The sequence below is a fragment of the Rhinolophus hipposideros genome, assembly GCF_964194185.1.
Source record: "Rhinolophus hipposideros genome assembly, chromosome: 2".
Taxonomy (NCBI): domain Eukaryota; kingdom Metazoa; phylum Chordata; class Mammalia; order Chiroptera; family Rhinolophidae; genus Rhinolophus; species Rhinolophus hipposideros.
In genome coordinates this window covers 110,279,310-110,297,915 of record NC_138048.1, presented here as the reverse complement: position 1 = coordinate 110,297,915, position 18,606 = coordinate 110,279,310, and the positions used below count along the sequence as shown (strand labels likewise).

Here is an 18,606-nt window from a genome sequence, read left to right as displayed (position 1 = left end):
CAGCCAAAGAACTGAGAAGGGAGGGAAGTGTTTCCACCCCTACAGTTCCATGTAGTGTGATCCCATATGATGACTTTCTGGCAAAGACAAAACTATAGAGACCAGCTGATTCGTGGCTCCGTGGATGTGGGAGGGGCTTGGACTAGAGGGAAACCAGGACACTCTGGCGGTGGTGGCCCTGGCCAGCACTCTTGACTGGTGCTGCCTTTGTCCAACCCACACAACTGAATGTCACGAAGAGTGAATTTGGGAGAACACAAACTAAAAACAAAAATGTAAAAAGTCCACATCCTGGGGGAGAAGTCGGGAGAGCTGTTTTAAAGGAACTCAAAAATCATAAAAATAACGTGATGTATGAACCCAGACAGGACCCCCGTTTCAGAAAAATACAGCCACACATGACATGCTTGGGGATAAGCAGAGGAAGCTGAATACAGACTAGAAACTGTATGAGAGGATACATTGCTTAGGTGTGACGATGATTCCACATTTTTGTAAGAGAATGCCCTTGTTCTTAAAAGGGACCCACACCGACATACTCAGGGGGCACTGCCAACATGTCTGCAGATTTCTTACAAATAGTGAGAGGGAGAGAGAGAAAGGGGTGTAGGGGGGACAGAGAGAAAGAGAGAGAGAGAGAGAGAGAGAATGAGGTTCAGAGGCAGAACTAAAGCAACCCCGGCAAAAATAGTATAATTGTTCAAATTTTCTTTATATTTAAAAATTTATAATAAAAGTATATTTTTAAATGCCATGAGGAAAATAACTAGACAGGTCTTAACATCTGGGACTGAAATTAAATTCTAAATTCCTAAGCTGAAAGAATAGTTTTCCAATTGCTCCTTCCAAGCTGGATGGCTGTGCTCCTTGTTAATAGGCTCTGCATCTGTTTGGAAAGTTCTAGAAATGGAATCAAGAATGTACTTTGCTCAGCCTTGCTTCTGTCCTTTGCACCGTCCTTACTGCAAGGAGTTTGGGTAGCTGCAGCTGTCACCTGGACACCCAAGTGAAGTATGGAGGTGGCCTGAGGGACAGGGCCCGTGACGGACACCTAGGGGGCAGGTGAAGGCCAGTGCTCAATCCCGAGACACACGGTGGGAAACCTGGGGGCTCACAGGGACCTGAGCATGGTGAGAGCTGTTGGTGTTGACCACCCACTGACCAGCCTCCCATTTGTATTCAACTTCATTTGGCTCTTATGAATTTAGGATGATTTTTTTTCTGAATTTCAAATGACATGGAGAGACCAATGACTTTACTGTTTTCTTTAAATTTCACCAGTGATTGCAAAACCACATATATGAGGTCCGACAATGAAGTTCACAAATTTGTTTTAACAATGTAAACCTTTTCTGATATCAGAGGGATTATGCATTATGAATTTGTACCAACTGGACAAACAGTTTACTATTTGGAAGTGCTGAAAAGGCTGCGTGGAACAGTTAGACGACCTGAACTTTTCACCAACAATTCCTAGCTCTTGCATCACGACAATGCACCAGGCTCACACGGCACTGTCTGTGAGGGAGTTTTTAGCCAGTAAATGAAGAACTGTATTGGGACACCCTCCCTACTCACCTGATCTGGCCCCCAATGACTTCTTTCTTTATCCAAAGATAAAGGAAATAGTGAAAGGAAGACGTTTGATGACATTCAGGACATCCAGGATGACAACAGCTCTGATGGCCAGTCCAGAAAAAGAGTTCAAAAATTACTCTGAAGGGTGGACGAGGCACTGGAGTTGGTGCATAACTTCCCAAGGGGAGGACTTCGAAGGTGACCGTAGTGATATTCAGCAGTGAGGTGTGTAGCACTTTTCCTAGGATGAGTTCGCGAACTTAATTGTCCTACCTCGTAAATGTCTGTTTTCAAGTGTGCAATTTGAATGATTTCCTTTTATTGCAAATCAATTATCCGTAAGAAAACATGTTTTCTAAATGACCTTTAAATTTCACAGACACACACACACATAACAAACACACACACACACAATATTGGAGGCATATTTATCAATAGACAGACACCATCTCTTATCAATTATAGTCAAACCATAGAAACCAGGAAAGCAGGGTGCTGGGACATTCCTGAACTGTAAGGAAGACTCAGGCTGGCAGGCCTTCGGGTTATGGAGCTGGAAGTGGCTGGGTCCTTACCGGGGAGGGACATGTGGGGACCGTGCTAGCCAACACAGATCCCATGGACTTGGTTTACCTCTTGCAAGTTCTCACTTGACATGGGGCTCTGCTTCGAGGCATTGAAAGCCAGGCCACCAGGTGAAGGGCAGGGAGCTCCCCTGCTGGGTACCTTCTCTCCATAGCAGCACCTGGGCAGCCGGTGAGGGGAGGGGCCTTCGGAAGACGGGGCCCAAGTGATGGAGCAGCTGGCTCAGGGCACACACCTGGTGAGCACCCCTCTGGGCCCAGTACACAGCCCACCACACTGTGCAGCCTCCTGGGAATGGAAGAGGCCTAGGGGTCCCCTGAGGAGCAGGGGGTGAGCCATCAGTGCCCACCCAGACATGCTCGGCAGGCCTCCTGCCAGGACCCTCTAGCCTCACAGCCCAACGCACAGAACTTTTCTGAAGATCAGCGACATGCTGATTCCCAGTGACGCCAGGACACAACCACATTGGCGGCTTTAGTACTGTGACGGTGGCTGTGGCTGGGACCAGCAGGGCACGGTGGGCGGGGCCTGGGCTGGAGGTTCTCACCTCCCAGAAACCTTCTGCGTCCTCATGAATGTCAACCACCGACACACGGGACCCTCGGTCCCCTACAGGTTCTCCCGGGCCCACTGACTGGCGTCGTTTCGTTAGCGACACATTGTCCTCACAGTTCATTAAGATACTGTTGGGTGACATATGTCCATCAGTGGTTTGGATGGTGAAGTTTTATGGTTTGTGGACTCTCTGAAATCTTATGTATTTATGAACGGCCTATTTTGCCTGGGCACCAAACATAGTTAAAAAGATACCATTTAAATCACAATATTCCCTTTACAAAACTCTTCAGAAAGCACCTCCTTTTCTTAGAGTCTCTGCCAGTCTGGTTTGTTTCCCGTGCAGGTGAAATTTACTTCCCTCCCAGGCTGTTTGGGCATCACTCTTCTCCTCCTTCACTTGCTGTTTATTTAAGTAAAAACAAAACTCTGTACAAAGAAATTTCAAATCCTCAACAAAATAGACAATTTCCTAGAAAAAGATAATTTACCAAAACAGACCACAAAAGAGATTTTTTTAAAAAAACCTAAATAGACTGATTTCTATAAAACACGCAGAGTCATTTGAACTACCTCTCTTCCCCAAACACCAGGTCCAAAACACTGCACAGGAAAATTCCCTCTTTTCTCCTCATAGCACTTTTATTTCTAATTTAAAAAATCATATTGCGACTTGTCATCAGTAATCACTTTTGCCTCATGGGGAAACTGTCTAAAACTGCCAAAAGCACATAGCACTACTGCTATGAAACTCTCCCAGCTGTAGAAAAAAAGGGCAAACCTTCACATTCTTTTAAAGAAGTGAGAATAACATTGATTCCAAAACCTGACAAAGACTAACTATAAAAGGAAATTACACTTTACCTATGACTATCAGTGCGAAAATCCCAAATAAAATGTTGGAAAATAGAGCCAGGCAATAAACCAAAAAGAAAAGAACACCTAAGAACTAAGTTATCACAAAGAGTGTTCATTGTTAGGAAATCTATCAGTAGCATTCGTTATATTAATAGATCTAAGGAGAAGAATCAGGAGATTATATCTATAGATGCTTAAAAAGCATTTAACAAAACTCAAGAGCTATTACTGACTAAACAAAACAGGAACAAATGGATACTTTTTGTTTTTAGAGGAGCAAACGTTTTTATTAAACAAAAGTACAGCTGGCTTACGAGAGGGGTTACCCGAAACTGTGATGCCCACTCAAATGGGTCCTTTTTAATACTGAAAAACCCCACGCTACCTCGGCCCGCGGGCCAGCCCCGTGCTCCGGGGAAGACCACCCCCACCCACCACTACAGTGTGCTGTGTACTGGAGGTTCTAGTCAATGAAATCAGGAAAGAAGCAAGTTAGACATAAAAACTGAAACACAGTAGGTAAAACCCACCCTACCTGAAGACCAAACAACTGTGTGTTTTATGAAACACTACTGAACGCAACATCTGCTGCGTCAGTCACTGTCTTACGTGCATTGCGTGTCATTCACTTGGTGCTCAACAAAATCCTGCCTGGGAAGTGCTGTGATTTCACCATTTTATAGAAGAGGCAACTGAGGCACAAGGCCAAATAGCTTGTCCGAGCTCACGCAGCCAGTAGAGCTGGGCTTGGACCCTGGCAGTCTGCCCCCAGAGCCACAGACAACACAGCCCACACTGGGAAAACCCTCGAAAGTCATTTGAAAAACAACTACAAATGATAAACCAAGCATGATGGCAGGACACAAAATTGATACACAAGAATCTCTAGCTTTCACTTAGACATGCAGCAGTCATGTAGAAGACATAATGGAAGCAAAGACCCCATTTATAACAGCAACAAAAAGGAAAAAACCGCCTAGGAATACAATTAACAAGAAGCGTGTAAGATCTCCACGATGAAAAAAGCCAACACCACGGAAGGACACAACGGCAGCACAGAAGACAAGTGAGCGACACGCGTGCTCTTGGCAGTGGACACAGCACATTAGGCTGTCAATTCTCCTGAAGTCATACATTTAATACAATTCCCATAGAAATACCCACCGGTTTTGTTTTGGAACAAGCAGGTTTATTCTACGTTCACATGGAACACAGAGGAAAACGCCTTGGAAAAGGAGTGTGAAGGAGGGTCTCGGCTCTGGGAGTGACGCTGTAAAGCCTACAAGCTCACAGGCGGCCTTTGGCCCAGGGCCACCGGCAGACTCGCTGCGCGCAGCAGGCCGGCAGCCGATCCGTGGGAAGGTGGGCTGGCCCCTACATGCGCTGGCACACCCGGGGCCGTCAGCACACACGGGCACACAAGCCAAACAAGGCAGCACTGCACCTCAGGCCTGAGGAACACAAACAATATCCAGAAACGTGAGCTGTCGCGACTCCTACATTCTAAGGGCTTTGCAGTGCGAGGGCAGCAGCGCGTACGGGAAGGGGCAAAGCTGCAGAGCGACCCTCAGGTCTGCCAAGGGCCCCTCTGCAGTACTCAGCAGAGTCCTGGTCAGCGCATGTGTGGACAGAAAGGACTCGAGCAAAGGATATGACTTTAAGGTTCGTACACTGTGTGAAGCAGTTTATCGCTAGAAGTAGATTGTGAAAAGTTGAAAAGTTTACAAACCCCAAGTCAAAAATAACAAAAGTTATAGCTAATAAGCTAACTAAAATCTGCTGGAATCGTACAAACAGTAGGTGAATCCCGAAGTCAGAAAATGAAGAAAAAGGAAACAGAGAACACATGCAAAGAACGTGACGTGGTACGACCAGTATAGAAAACAGAAGTGTCTTAAAAGGTGACACACACCCCTATCGTGTGATCCAGCCATCGCACTCCTGGGTACCTGCCCACGAGGAACGGAAGGCGTCCACGCGGATGCATGCATGAACGTTCACAGCAGCTGTGTGTGCACGCACGCTCAAGCGTGAGCCCGCACCGACCAACACCTCCTGGCTGGGGTGAGGGTGCTCCCTGCCCCCCCATGCCAGGTGCCGCCTGGTTCACTCCCGACTCCTGCCGGGTGTCCTGTGTGGAGCCCCCTCGGTGCTCCCCACGTCTTCCCCCGTGACTGCTCCAGTCACAGCCCTAAGAGCTCACATCTCCATCGTGGGCTGGCACACCTCACCCTCCCCAGAGCCCACACCCTGAGCCTCTGGGCTGCCCGGACCCGCCTTCTCTCCCAGCCCAAACTTCATCTGTCAGGAACCCCACTGGTTCTTCCTCCAGAGCCAGCCGGGCACCCCGCGCATCACGCTGGTGCCTCTGCCCCGTTGCCTGCACTGGCTCCAGCGCCCCTCACCTATTCTCAGCCTACCCTGCCCACCCACTTACTCCGGGACTTCTGATGCCCTCCCCTGCTGGGTCAGCTCACCCCTGCATCTATCGCTTTCAAGGCACTTACCCTGTCTGCTGGCCACTTGCTGCCCCCATGTCACACAGAGGAAGGCCTGTGTCCAGTGGGTGAGTGGACTTCATGGCCCTAAGCCACCAGGTATGCAGTGTGGCCAGGTACTGCCATGGTGTGCACACCCCCCTCAACCAGGGGACTATGGGGATGGTGAGGGGAGTGTCGGGCAGCCTGGGCACACAGGGCAGGTGGGCAGGAGCTCCTGCTGAGAGGCAGGCGTGCTGGGCAGGCCATCCGGACCACTGGATGCTTGGCAGGCTCTGGAAGAGGCCACCAGTCTCTGCTGGCCCCGCCTGGTCTCCTCTGCCTGGGGCCTGTGTCCCCCTCAGGGCTTCAGTGTCCAGAAGGGGCACTGGGCGCATTCAGAGTGAGCACAGGTGAGCCGAGCAGAGTTCGCAGAGAGGGTTTGCTGTGAACACTGGGAAGTGGCTGGGGGCACCATGCCCGCGGAGGCTGTGGGAGACGTGAGTTCCACAAATTAGAAACTGGCACTTTGGTGCCAGGGCAAAAATTGAGTTCTTATTATTGTCATTTTAAGTAGTTTTGCAAAAGTAAAACTAGAACAACTTGTGCAAATCAAACATTAAAAAAGGGCTGATTTTTTTAGAGGGAACAAAATCGGAATTTGTGTGGAGTCAGCTTCTTTGGACAGTGGGCCACTGCAGAGCCGGTCTCCAAGGCTGTAAACACACATGCGCATGCGAGAAGGGGGCGTGAGCGAGGGGCACAGAGGAGCCAGAGCCAGTGCGGGCAGCCCACGACCTTTATTGACCTCTGATGTGGTGCACAGGCGCTTCCTGGCCAGTCTGCACCCCTAGCTTCTCAGCGGCCCCGTGTCTCCCCATCCAGTGACACTTCTGTGAAGTCAGGGCCCCAGCACCCTCCTTCTCCTTCCTTGGAACAAGGGGAAGGGTGCACCCTTACCCCAGCAAGGGACCTGCATGGACACATGGGCCAATACAAGCAAGGCTGAGAGGGGAAACAAAGTCAGCAGGTGGGGCCGATGAGACGGGCAGTCACAGTTCTAGATGGCTGAAGAGAGGACGGCTTGTAGGAAGAGCTGTCAAAACGTCAAACCAACTCTGAACAGTTACACTGACACTAAGGAACAACACTGGTAAAATGGCACAGATGGGAACACCCAAAGCATTGAAAAGAAGTGACAGTGCATGACCATGCAATGGACAGATGGGAGCGGTGGCAGGGCCAGGCCTGGAGCTCACATACAGTGCAGGGTTTGCTTGGTTGCTGTGTGGACCTCTACGGCACAGACCACTGTTAGTAAAGAAAACCTCTATTTGGACTCGTGACGAAGGGTGGGCTGTCTGTACAGAGCGCGCGAGCCAGCTGGACGCCAGGGTTCGCGGCGTGGAGGACGCTGGGCAGGATTAGAGCGCGCCCATCCCAGTGACCTCAGATGTCAGCCTGGAAGAGACAAAGGCACAGGGCAGACAGGTCACAGTGTTCTCACCAAATGGGACTCGACATGAAATATGTTGCTCTGTGGCACCCTCATGGCACTGGCGTCCGTCTCCCTCTCTGTTGGAATAAGTTGTCCCAGGTTGGGGCTCAGTGGCCTTGAGCTGAAGACCAAAGCCCAGCAAAGGGAGGATGACCCACCAGGGACCAAACCCATGGGGTCTTCCTTCCTTGCCCACAGGGGCCCACATGCCTGCCACCATATCAGGGACATGACGAGAACCACTTGGACAATCACAGGCGGCCACAACTGTTTGTACGGCAACCACTGGGTGCGGGGGCTGCCTTCTGCCCACCTGCGCCCCCCTCCAGCAACCTCAGCATTCTGGGCTATGGAGGAGGGCCTGGCCCTGTGAAGGGGAGGCAGCACTTCTTCCAGCCCTCAGGTGAGGTCCCGCCTCCCTGGCTGTGGTCACACCGTGTTCTCCACCGGGCCCTGGGCTCCTCACCATGTCCTGGGGGGAGGCCGCAGGACCTCCCCTCCTGCAGCACGTAACCTGGGACCCTCACACGGTTCCCTGACGTACTGCTCTGCGGTGTCTAGGTGGTGGGTGTCTACAACCACAGGACGTGTGAGAGCAGAATGATCTAGTAACATCTCTGAAACTACAGAACCCTTTCCACTAAATTTCAATTAGCCCAGGGGGTGTGGCTGACCCCAGGCTCGGATGGCTGGCCACCACCTCCATGGAAGCGCTGCGGGCCCCTCGCTAAGATCCTTCAGGGTGACAGGTGGAACGGGCAAGGCCCTGCGGGTGTGCAGACCTGCGCACTGCCCAGCACACCCATGCCCACGGCGAGGCAGTGTCAGCGGCGTCCCTGAGCAGCACCCACCTCGCATTGATCAGATACTGGGCAAGGCTGATGTTGGCTGGGGTCCCCGTGATGGTGACCTGACGCTCTGACGACCCTTCCGTGGCATTGGCAATTTTGATCTGAGCTCCCGACATCTGTCGAATTTCATTGATTTTGGTCCCCTGACGTCCAATTATACAGCCTATTAGCTAGAAAGAAGGAGAAGGAATTTCTTAAAGAGCCCATGGTAGCCTCAAGTGGAGTATGCAGAGCCCTGGGGAAAGTCTGTGGGGATGGCCCAGCCTCGTCTCCACCCCACGCCACCAACTCCACGCTTCCAGGAGGAGGCGACGCGGCCCACCCCAGGAGGGAGGCGGACAGCATGTGCCCGTCTTTCTGCAGGAGGGATGGGAGCTGTGGGCATCTGGGTCCTGCCTGGTACCCTACTGCGAATGGTCCTGACAAATTATGAGACCAGAGCGTCATGTGGCTGCGTCACCTACCCAGTGGCCTTTGGGGGCCTGGGAGGCCTGATGCCAGCACCAGGGCAGAGGCCGTGTTGGCGCCCAGCCCTGCCCGGGACTGGCTCCTCCAGCAGGAGGCACGCTGGGCTGCCCTTTCCCCAGCCTCACAGGATCCCGGGCCCTCAGACATCCAGCCCAGGGATGAGATCTCCTCACCTTTCGTGCCTCCACTGGACATGTAAAGAAAGGCTACAGAGGTACTCTCAAATAACACAGCCCCTCCCGACCAAGAGCCAAGCCAAATCCTACCTACCCTATCACACCTCCTGGAGTCGCCTGTGCGAGCCCTTAGGGTCCCTGTCCCAGCAGAAGGCCCAGGGGATTCCAGGATTAGGACCAGGGAAAGGGGCCTGAGCATGGCGTCATCACAGTCACAATGACGTGAGAGAGGCAAGCTGCGTAACAGGCAGTGAGGGCACAGCCAGTGCCGAGCCTGGGGCCCTGGGAACAGGAGGGCAGGCTGGCTGTGCTGTGAAACCTGTGTGTCATTTAGGTCACCACATTCATCCTGAGTTCCCTCCTGTGGTGACATGTGGCTGCTGACACAATTTCCCTGTGTCTGATCTAACTCGACCAAGAGACAGAGAAGAACGAGATGATAGGCAAGTGTCCTAACAGACATGGTTCTACTTCCTTCTCTCCACGGTGGCAGGAGGCCTTGGGGTCACAGACGCCGTCCACTGCAGGAGTCTTCTACCAGGAAGAGTGGAGTGGTGTGCTCCTGCAGGTCCAAGAAGGCACCCCTCTTCCGAGAAGCGCCCCCAGCAGGAGGTTGGCAGCCATGCTCTGGGAGGGGCCCCGGGAAACAGGCATGCCAACTCTCCAAACAAGCTTATCCTCTTGCTTTTTAGGTTCATTTCAGTTTTACTTTTTTTATTTATTTTTATTTATTTATTAGTTTCAGGTGTACAAGACAAGGTAATACTTAGACGTTCATCATTTATATCCCTCATACTGTGAACCCCCCACCCCCATCCACTATCCCTCCGACCTCATACTGAACCATCACATTATATATATAAAATTATTGTTGGCATTCATTAATGTTTAGCTTCTGGTGTACAATGCCATGATCAGGTATCCACTGTATCCCTGAGGTGGTCTCCCAAATAGGACGCATGTCCATCGGATACCCAACAAAATCTTTACAACATTATAAAATACCTTCCCCAAATTAATTTTCAAAAAATCCCTGAGGCCATCTTGTGGTTACCAGCTGCTTCCTAATCCTTTCACCTTTCCCCTTATCCCCAACCCCCCCCCCACACACCCATCTAACAACTCTCGGTTTTTCCTTTGTGTCCCCAAAACTGTTTCTGATTAGTTTATTCACATAGTCTTTTCTTTAGATTCCATATATAAGTGAGATCATATGGTACTTGTCTTTCTCTTTCTGACTTATTTCACTTAACATAATGTTCTCTAGATCCATCCATGTTGCTGCAAATGATAAGATAGGTTCATTTCAGTTTTAAAACCAAGGCCGGATCAAGGCCGGATGTCTGGTGCTGGAGAAATTGGGGTTTAGGAAAAGTCTACTAAGGTGGCAGCCCACAGCAGAGCAGCGGCTTGCACGTACCACGTGGCGAAGAACACTCGGCAGGATGCCGGGGCCGCTGCTCAGGGCCCAGCAGGGAGCGCGTGTGGGAGCCCTTGAGAGCAGAAGCCCTCTCCCGCTGAGGACGCAGGGCCACGTGACCCCATGCCGGTCGCAGCCCCGCCGGCCAGACATGGTGTTCTCTCCGGGAGGGCCCTCCCATCCAGTTGCCCCACTCTCCAGCTTCTTCCATGCAGGCCGGCCACCCCCAGGCCACAGTCTGTGCTCCCTGTGCTTCGTCTACTGAAGGGAAGACAAGGTGCTAACTGCCAGCTTGGTGGGAGGGGCAGAGCAGCGAAGGTTCCTGAGGCAGGAGAGGCACATGCCCCACCCGGCGGCCTGTCCGTCCTGCTCGGGGAGCTGCCCCTGCACGACGCATGGCCGAACCCCACCCCCATGTCTTGGTTTGGGATCCGAGGCAACGTTCTCAGGATGATCAAGAATTCGGGATGGTGGGGGGACTGGGCGTGGAGGGAGCTCGTAAGGCCACCCCTCAGCTGAGCCGAGACTCTGAGTGCCGGATGCAGGAGTCCAGACATCCTGTGAGGTCCCCTCCCCCTGCAGACACCCAGGGAGCCTGGCCACCCGCTCCTCCAGGGCCGACCACAGGCCAGGGCAGGGCCTTCCCCAGGCTCAGGGGGACCTGACCCCAGCCAGCTCCCACATCTGAATTCCGAATGAGCCCTGAAGCCCCACTGGCTCCTTTTCTGTCTGGCACCTCAGGGTCTTTTGTGCATTAAGCCATTTAACGTGGGAAGGGAAAGGGAGGTCACACATGGTGGGGTCAGGGCTGGGGGATACTCACATCATTGGGAATGGTGAGCTCGTGAGTGCTGGCCGGGGGGCTGGCGTCCAGACCTAGGCACAGCAAGCGGACATGGTTAGGCTGGCAGACGGCTGCTCACATCGCACCCCAGTGCCCAGCCCACACAGGCAGGGCAGGGCGGGGGCTGGCCCGAGGGGGAGGGTCAGGGCCCTAAGAGCTCTTAGCCCAACTGCAGTGCAGCTGCGGAGTCCCCGTCACTCTCAAGACAAAGAAAAGAAACTGCAGCGGAATGAGGGTTCACTTTTCCGTTCTGGGCACACCAGGACCTCGCTCCATGCCACACTCCATCCCAGGTGCTAGAATCTCTCTCGAGGCCCTGCAGACACCTGGAAGCTGTTCTGTGACTCTCAGGCTGCGGCTGTCCTGGGGATTCCATGGGGCTCGGGCCACATGGTTCCCTCCGATTCTGGGTCCTTTCCTCCCTCAGCTCTTGGTCTCCTCTGCTCTTCCCTCTCCCCTACCCAACAGTGCTCTGCCTCCTCTGAGGACCGCCGGGCCCCACGGCGGTGTCAGCTGCCTCTTGTCGCTTCTGGCCCTGTGCTGCACAAGGCCACCCCACTGCATGCGCTTCTTCCGCTGTGGGGCTGCACATCTGCATGGTGTCCTGTGCTGGACAGGAAGGCACAGGCCCCAATCTTTCTCTTGACAAATCCCGGCTCAGAACCGCCCCACGTCAAAGGCGACTTCTCAAGGTCCAGGACAAGATCTACTCTTGCTTTGCAAACAGTGACAACAGAACGCACAGGAGACTTGTGGGGGAATCAGTGGGGACAATGGCCCACGGCAGACAGGCTCCCTGTACCCAGCGCTGTCATTGCCTTCTCGGGAGGCATCTCAAACCCAGAGCCCACAGCTGAGATCCTGCCCCTCGCGCTCCCAGGCCCCACACGGTCTCAGCATCACGGATCCTGCAGCCCAGCCCAGACCCTGAGCCCCCAGCTCCTCCCATTCTCTCCACCCACAGCCGACTATGCAGACTGGGCTCATATACCTTCAGAATATTCCAGAACCTGAGCCCCCTCTCCACTCCATGCTGGTCCCTGCCTCTAACCTTGCCCCTCAGTCTAATCGTCACGTGGCCCAGAGACGTCCTGACAAAATGCAGATCACGTGCCTTGGAGACTCAAAACCCACTAAAGGCTCCCACTGCCTCCCTGTGCCCTCAGCCTCCCCCCAGCACCCCGACCTGACCTGGAGCAGGGGCAGCCTCACCTCCTGCCCTCCCACAGCCCCCACCCCTCTAGCTGCTCCTTCCTCCAGCACTTGTGCCCCGCCGCAGCCAGACACACCGTGCCGTGGTATCGCTGCCCTGAGAGCCCGTGAGGGTGAGGGCGGGCTCTCCTGGGGCCCATCCAGCCACACGGGGAGTCAGAGGGCAGGTGCTACGTGAACCAGTCATCCCAAATTGTCTGCTGTCTCTCTTCTGCATAGGCAACCTAGAGTCTCTGCTCTTTACCTTTTAAGAAAGCTGTTTTTAATACAGTGATTTAGTTGTACAACCATCTGTACACAGTTCACAGTGACACTTAAAATGTCATTTAAGGAATTTCCTCAGTCCTGTCTGAGCCCCGCACAGGAGCCCCTGACAAGCTGGCCCGAGTCACACTCGCCCTACGTGGTGTATTCTGAAGGAGGGAAGCTAAATGGAACTAAGAATGTGAAGGCACGTCCTTTTAAACTCAGCTTCCTGTGTTAGGGCCCTGAGCCCAGTGGCGAACGTCTGTCTGGGTGATGACACCCCACACTCCGGGACAGACAATGCTCCCGACACCACCCGAACCTGGGTCGGCAGCAACGAGACCACTGTCCTCCAGGGTCCCGTCAAACCACTACTGCCTGTCCTCACGGCCCAGCTAGACCTGCTGCGGTGGTGGGACGTGTGCGTGTGTCTATGTGTGCGTGCACGCAAGAACTCAGGTCCCACGGGGCCCTGGGGTAGGAGGTAGTCACGGGGAGTTAAGTCCCACGTCTGAGGCCTGCAGGCCATGGGGGAGGGGCTGTGCAAGCAGGTGGGGCAGGTGGGGGTGTGTGGCCTGGGCCCCAGGGGTCCCCAAGTCATGTCCAGGAACCCATTACTGGGTAACCACACGAATCGCACTACAGACCGCAAGGAGCTGTACAGACAGACACCTGTGTACCACCAGGTATAATCCCTGTAAGGGTCAGTGTCCATGCTCACACTGGAAACTTCTATAAATGTCCTCCTCTAATTTTCGTTCATTATCCTGCAGTGACTCATTAAAGGCCCCTGAGCCAGAGCCCATCGCCAGTGCACGGGGCGTCAGAGCTGGCGCCTCAGCCTCCACACCCGCCAGCCCCGGTGAGCAAGTCCTCGGACTCCTCCAGCCTCAGCCACTGGGGCCCAGGGCCTCCCACTGGGTGACAACCAACACCACTGGGAATGCTCCTCCCCCCGTGTCCCTTTACTGGACACCCCTTGCTCTGCTCTGACAGGAGAGCGAAGGGGCCACTCTCAGAGGGAACCGGTGGCTTCACCACTCCACGCCTGGGTAACGGATCCCCACATCTCTGCCTGCCTGCGGTGTCCCAGCGCCTTTTTAATGCAGGTCAGAGGGGTACCCAGAGTGGCTTTTCCCGTGAGGGTGTGCTCCTGTCGCCCAGGAAACACATCCTGGGATTGCCCCCATCATGGGAAATGCCGCACTGTGGGTCCCCACACGCTGCACCCCAGCGGGAATCAATGACAGCAGACGGTGGCTGTGCCATGTTCAGGGACTTTGGATGACGGGCAGCGTGCTCTGATCTCCGTCCCATTGGAGCCCACGACCCACCACCACGCTCCTGGTAGTGACCGGGGCAGCATCTGGGACCACGGCGCAGATCTGGTGCTGGCCCGTGGGCTCTGTCCCCTCACTGAGGCACGGCCACCCCCCTCCCACCAGTCATGCGGGAGCCCAGGTCTGACTCTCCCCTGAGAGCGCTTTGTTTTACCTGAGGGCTGGCCCATCAGATTTTGAGCTTCTTCGGAGGAGTGTAAAGGCAGCTTTTCTCCTGGAGAGCAAAGAAGAAACAGATTTAATGTTTTGCCCTCAAGGAGATAAGCAAGGTCACTTCAACTAGGGAAGCTCAAAATCTGACTGGCGGCGGCAGACCAGCGTCTGGCGGGCTCACCGGCCACAGCGGCCAAGGCAGTACTGCCATCAGACAGAACCCACTGGCCAGACACAGCTGCACTCAGGCCCACCAGTCTGGTGCCAAGTGGGGAGTTGATGGCCGCTACACCCTGGGCTGAGGACTGGCTTATTGGCTCCCAGGGGCAGGCAGGTGCCATCCAGGGTGGTTGTCACTCCTGGGACGGGCACCGGCCTCCTGCAGGCCAGCCCCGTCGGCTTGCCTGAGCTCTCTCTCCTGGAGAGGTGAGGGCTGGCGGGGATGCGTCCAGCAGGAAGAGCCCCCAGGACACGTGTGAGCAGGGAAAACAGGCACGCAGCTTCAAGGGGCAGACGTCCCTCCACAAGATGGCCAGTGGGGAGGCAACGACACACCTCGGGGACACAGACAGGCCACCCGCCCGTGTGTTAACTAAGGCTGTACCTGCTCTGTTCACTGCCCTGAATAAAGATAGTTCAGAAAGAGAAAAGTCCCCAGGTGAGAAGAGAGGAGGTGAGAAGGGAGCTGGGTACGTACCGGGGAAAGCGGGGGTGGTCTGTCCGAGGGGAGGAATGGGGGATTGCTGCATGGCCAACTGGTGGAGCTTGGTCAACTGCTGGGGTAGGAGGGACACGAGAGCTAAGAAGGTTATTGTCATTGAGTACAAGTCACACCAAATTAAAAAGGCAGTAACAGAACTTTGTACACACAGAGTAAAGGGGCCATGCGGACACATGGCAGACGCGGCAGACTCAAGGACTTGGCCTGGACAACCAATGGGCGTGTTGGCGGGCGCAGTACTGCTCGCCCCGGCTCCCAGGTCTGAGCAGCCAGGCTTCCCCGGTCACAGGGGCCTGGGCGGGGGCAGCAGTGAGGAGGCTGCCGGGCCGTCGGGGAAGACACAGAACAGGCCTGACCGGGCTTCCAAGAGTGTCAGCCACGCGGTCCTCAGAGCTTGCGTACGTCTGTAGGGAACCCCTGCAATGCTCTTCTGCAAAGTTCGCCTGCCCAGCCCTGCCTCACACGCCGCCTCTTGTCACCGCCAGGATTCTAGAAAGCAGTGCTGGAAGGGTCTATGGAGGGCGTGTGTCAGAATGCCCATCATGTCTTCTTGTCCCCCACACTCAGCCACTAGACTTTGGGGTGCCTTTAACAAACAGTTGGTTATTTTATCTGAGTCTCATTGCTTTAAGGAAAACTAAACGTAACAGAAAGGTAAAAGTGGTGACACTTGGCCACATCCGGGGCCAAAGGTGGCTGGTCACATGCTCAGGACCCTTTGGTGATGCCAAGCTGGACGTCCTCAGGCCTGGCTCACCCACAGGGTCCAAGCCTCCAGGTGCCGCAGGGGGTGGGACAGCACATTCCGGAAAATGTCCTCAACTCCCAATCTCCCAGCAGAAAGCTGGCCCGAATGCTCCCAGCGTGGCTCCCAGAGCCCCTGGGGACCCTTCAGCAGGTGAGGATGGGGGCCTCAGCAGAGCTCCTGGAGGCTGGCAGGTATGGCACTCGGAGTGAAGCTGGCATCCCCAGGGGATGTGAGGATCTGACCGTCCATCCACCTAGCCCACCGCGCAGGACCTGGGCTCCTGCGGCTCCACGAAAGTCTCGGCAAGGCAGTGGCTGTGCACTGGGATTTCCGATGTCCCAGCGCCTCCAGACAAGCCCTCGATGATGGATGAGCGGCTTGCTGTCGGCCTCCTGGGAGCCGGGCACACTCTCCTAACAAGTTAGTGGGCGCCCAGCTAAACACCAAGTGCCCCTGTCCAGGTCACTGAGGAACATCTCTGCCCCCAGAGAGGCCCTGTCCTCGTCCTCCAGCCCTGTGGGAGCAGCCTCTGGGGACAGGGGTTTGGGGTGTGCTGGACGGTCATCTCAGCCTCTTCCTGCTTCCACGGGTCGGGGGCTCGGTATGAGGAGGCGTGAGGACCATGGCTGCAGCCCAAAGCAGGGCCATGACCAGTCTGGGGTGCGCTGGTCACAACCTGGAGGAGCCTTCCCTGTGCGAGCGGCTGGCTGGGGTGCTGGGTCTGTGTTCCTGGGCTGGTCGGCATCAGAGCTATGCGCGCCTCCCTCCCTCCTGAAAGCTGCGAGCAGCCGAAAAGCAGCCCTCTCCGCCCAGGTGTCTCCCGTCTCTCGGGCTGGCCTCCTGGCCTGCACACTCAGGTGGGCCTGCTCATCCCAGGCTCCATCCACAAGGCCACTCCAGGCACAGCCACTGTGCCTGGGGTCCCGAAGAGGGAAGGAAGTTAGGTGACCTGGTGACCTGGGCTCAGATTCAGTTCTGAGTCCCCCGGGGGTAGAGGTGGAGAGTGGCGTGGGGGGGGGGTGCTGGTCAAGACCACGGGGGCTGGGCTGACAGCCACCTGCTGCCCCTTGACCTAACCTGACTGAGCACAGTGTGACCTGAGAAAATAGGCAATGAAGTCCCTGACCAAGGTTGTCAGCAGAGCGTGCCTGGGAGACACCGACACGGGACAAGCAGTGAGACTTGGCTACACACCCTGTGCCTTCAGGGGGAAAAGGGGGTGCTGCGCGGAGGCCGAGGGACGCTGCAGGAAAGGGGGCTGGGCGGCCTAGCAAAGGACACAGCGGCGCCTTGGAGAAAGACAGTGAGAACCCAAAGGGGTGCTGCAGCGTGAGGGTGGGGTGCACCAGCCCATTCGAGGCCTCCTGGGGTTTGAGCTGCAAACTTGACCCTGCAAACCCCGCCTACCATGTGGTGGGCCTGGAGCCGGGCAGCCACAAGCCCTGTGCATGGCACGTCATTTGAAGTCACGGGCACCTGGGGGGCTGTGCTCTGGACCCACCCACATGGGAGAGGGACTGGGTCTAAGGTAGTGAGGTTCCCAGGGTTCGGAGGAAACCGCTTCTGGAGATAACACACTGAAGCTGTAGAGCGACGACCAGGCAGCCTGGTCAAGGACGGGCACGCAGCATGCACGGACCAGCCCTGGGGTTTCCATGCAGACAGGGTGCTCAGAGGGGAGCGTGGCCTTTGCGTGGCCAGCCCTTGGGGGCTCTCCCCTCCCCAGGGAGGCCTGGTGCAGTAAGGCCTGCTGGCACCGGCAGGCCTAAGAAGCCCTGACTGGCTGCTCTCTGCTCCTGGTCCCTGAGTTCACCCTGTCAGCTGCCCAGCTGGCACGCACCCCATGGGGGCAGACCCTGCATCCCCAAGAGTGCACAGCTGTGCATTGGTCAGGTCAGCGCGGGAGAGGGGAGCTCTGGAGGCGGGAGAACCGGCCTGAGTGGGCTCCAACCCTGACAGCTCTGTCCCCACAGAGCTGTCTGGCTGGTCTCTGTGGGCTGCCAGTCCCCATCTGCACAGTGGGGGAATCTGTGAGCACAAATGGAGGCTGTGTCGGGCTGTCCACATTAGCTGGGTGAACAGTCATGGAAACTGCCAGGGGCTTTCCCACCCCAACGTGCACAGGATGCGAGCTGAGAGGCCCCTGGACCTCTCACCACCTGCCTCACAGTGCATGTGGGGTAGCTGCACTCACACGGGGAAGGCAGTGAGTTCCCCTGCAATGCACTGGCTGCTTTCTACGAAGCAATGGCCACACCAGCAGACAAACCCTCATCCCCACTCACCCATGAATGCAGGGAAGTGCAGGACCTGCACCGTGGTGCCTGGGTAAACACCTGTCCAGCGAGGGGGCGGATGGACGGGTATCAACTGGCATCTCCCGTCTTGCCTCTGCCCTTAGTCAAGCATGTCACCTCTTTGGGACTCAATTTCTACATTTTTTAAAGGAGGAAAAGACAAGTACTAAGGGGAATTCCTGCTTTTTGAGGTATTTCTGCCATCAAAAAATCAGACTTCCAGTGCTCACCAGTGCCTACAAATCACGAGGATGGGAGGCAGAAAGGAGGATGGGGGTGGGGAAGTACGACCAGCGGAGGTATCCTATTACATATTTCTCTGTAACTTGCCTTTTCCACTCAACATTGTGTTGGAATACAAGAACATAGACTAATGCTAAACATAGACAATTACCGAAACTAAGTACCCATAAGTAAATAACTCAATGAGTTGTCACAAAATGAACACGCCATGCAGCTACCTCTCCAAGGCGCGAACAGACCACCATGGCAGTCTGACAGTCAATCATGTCTCCTTTCAGTGAAATGCTTGTTTGTGTCTTTGACGTTTTTCTATTGGGTTGATTTTTGTCGAGCTAC

General features: G+C 55.0%; 1 protein-coding gene across 27 annotated transcripts in view; it reads right to left on the bottom strand.

Annotated features, from left to right (window-relative positions):
• Positions 1-6,832: 6,832 nt before the first annotated feature.
• The window catches only part of PCBP3 (poly(rC) binding protein 3), a 182,174-nt gene continuing 170,400 nt past the window's right edge, over positions 6,833-18,606 (bottom strand). For 6 of the 27 annotated variants that reach the window (XM_081066089.1, XM_081066112.1, XM_081066115.1 and 3 more), the window contains 4 exons: positions 14,959-15,037; positions 14,263-14,322; positions 11,290-11,342; positions 10,256-10,724 (listed from right to left, as the gene is read on the bottom strand). In XM_081066089.1, coding sequence (XP_080922215.1) covers positions 10,359-10,724; positions 11,290-11,342; positions 14,263-14,322; positions 14,959-15,037 — 558 coding nt within the window. In that variant the 3' untranslated portion in view covers positions 10,256-10,358. Of the gene's footprint in view, positions 7,515-8,402; positions 8,573-10,255; positions 10,725-11,289; positions 11,343-14,262; positions 14,323-14,958; positions 15,038-18,606 lie in introns of those variants that run through there. The other 21 variants (XM_081066104.1, XM_081066091.1, XM_081066108.1 and 18 more) reach the window with 10 other exon arrangements.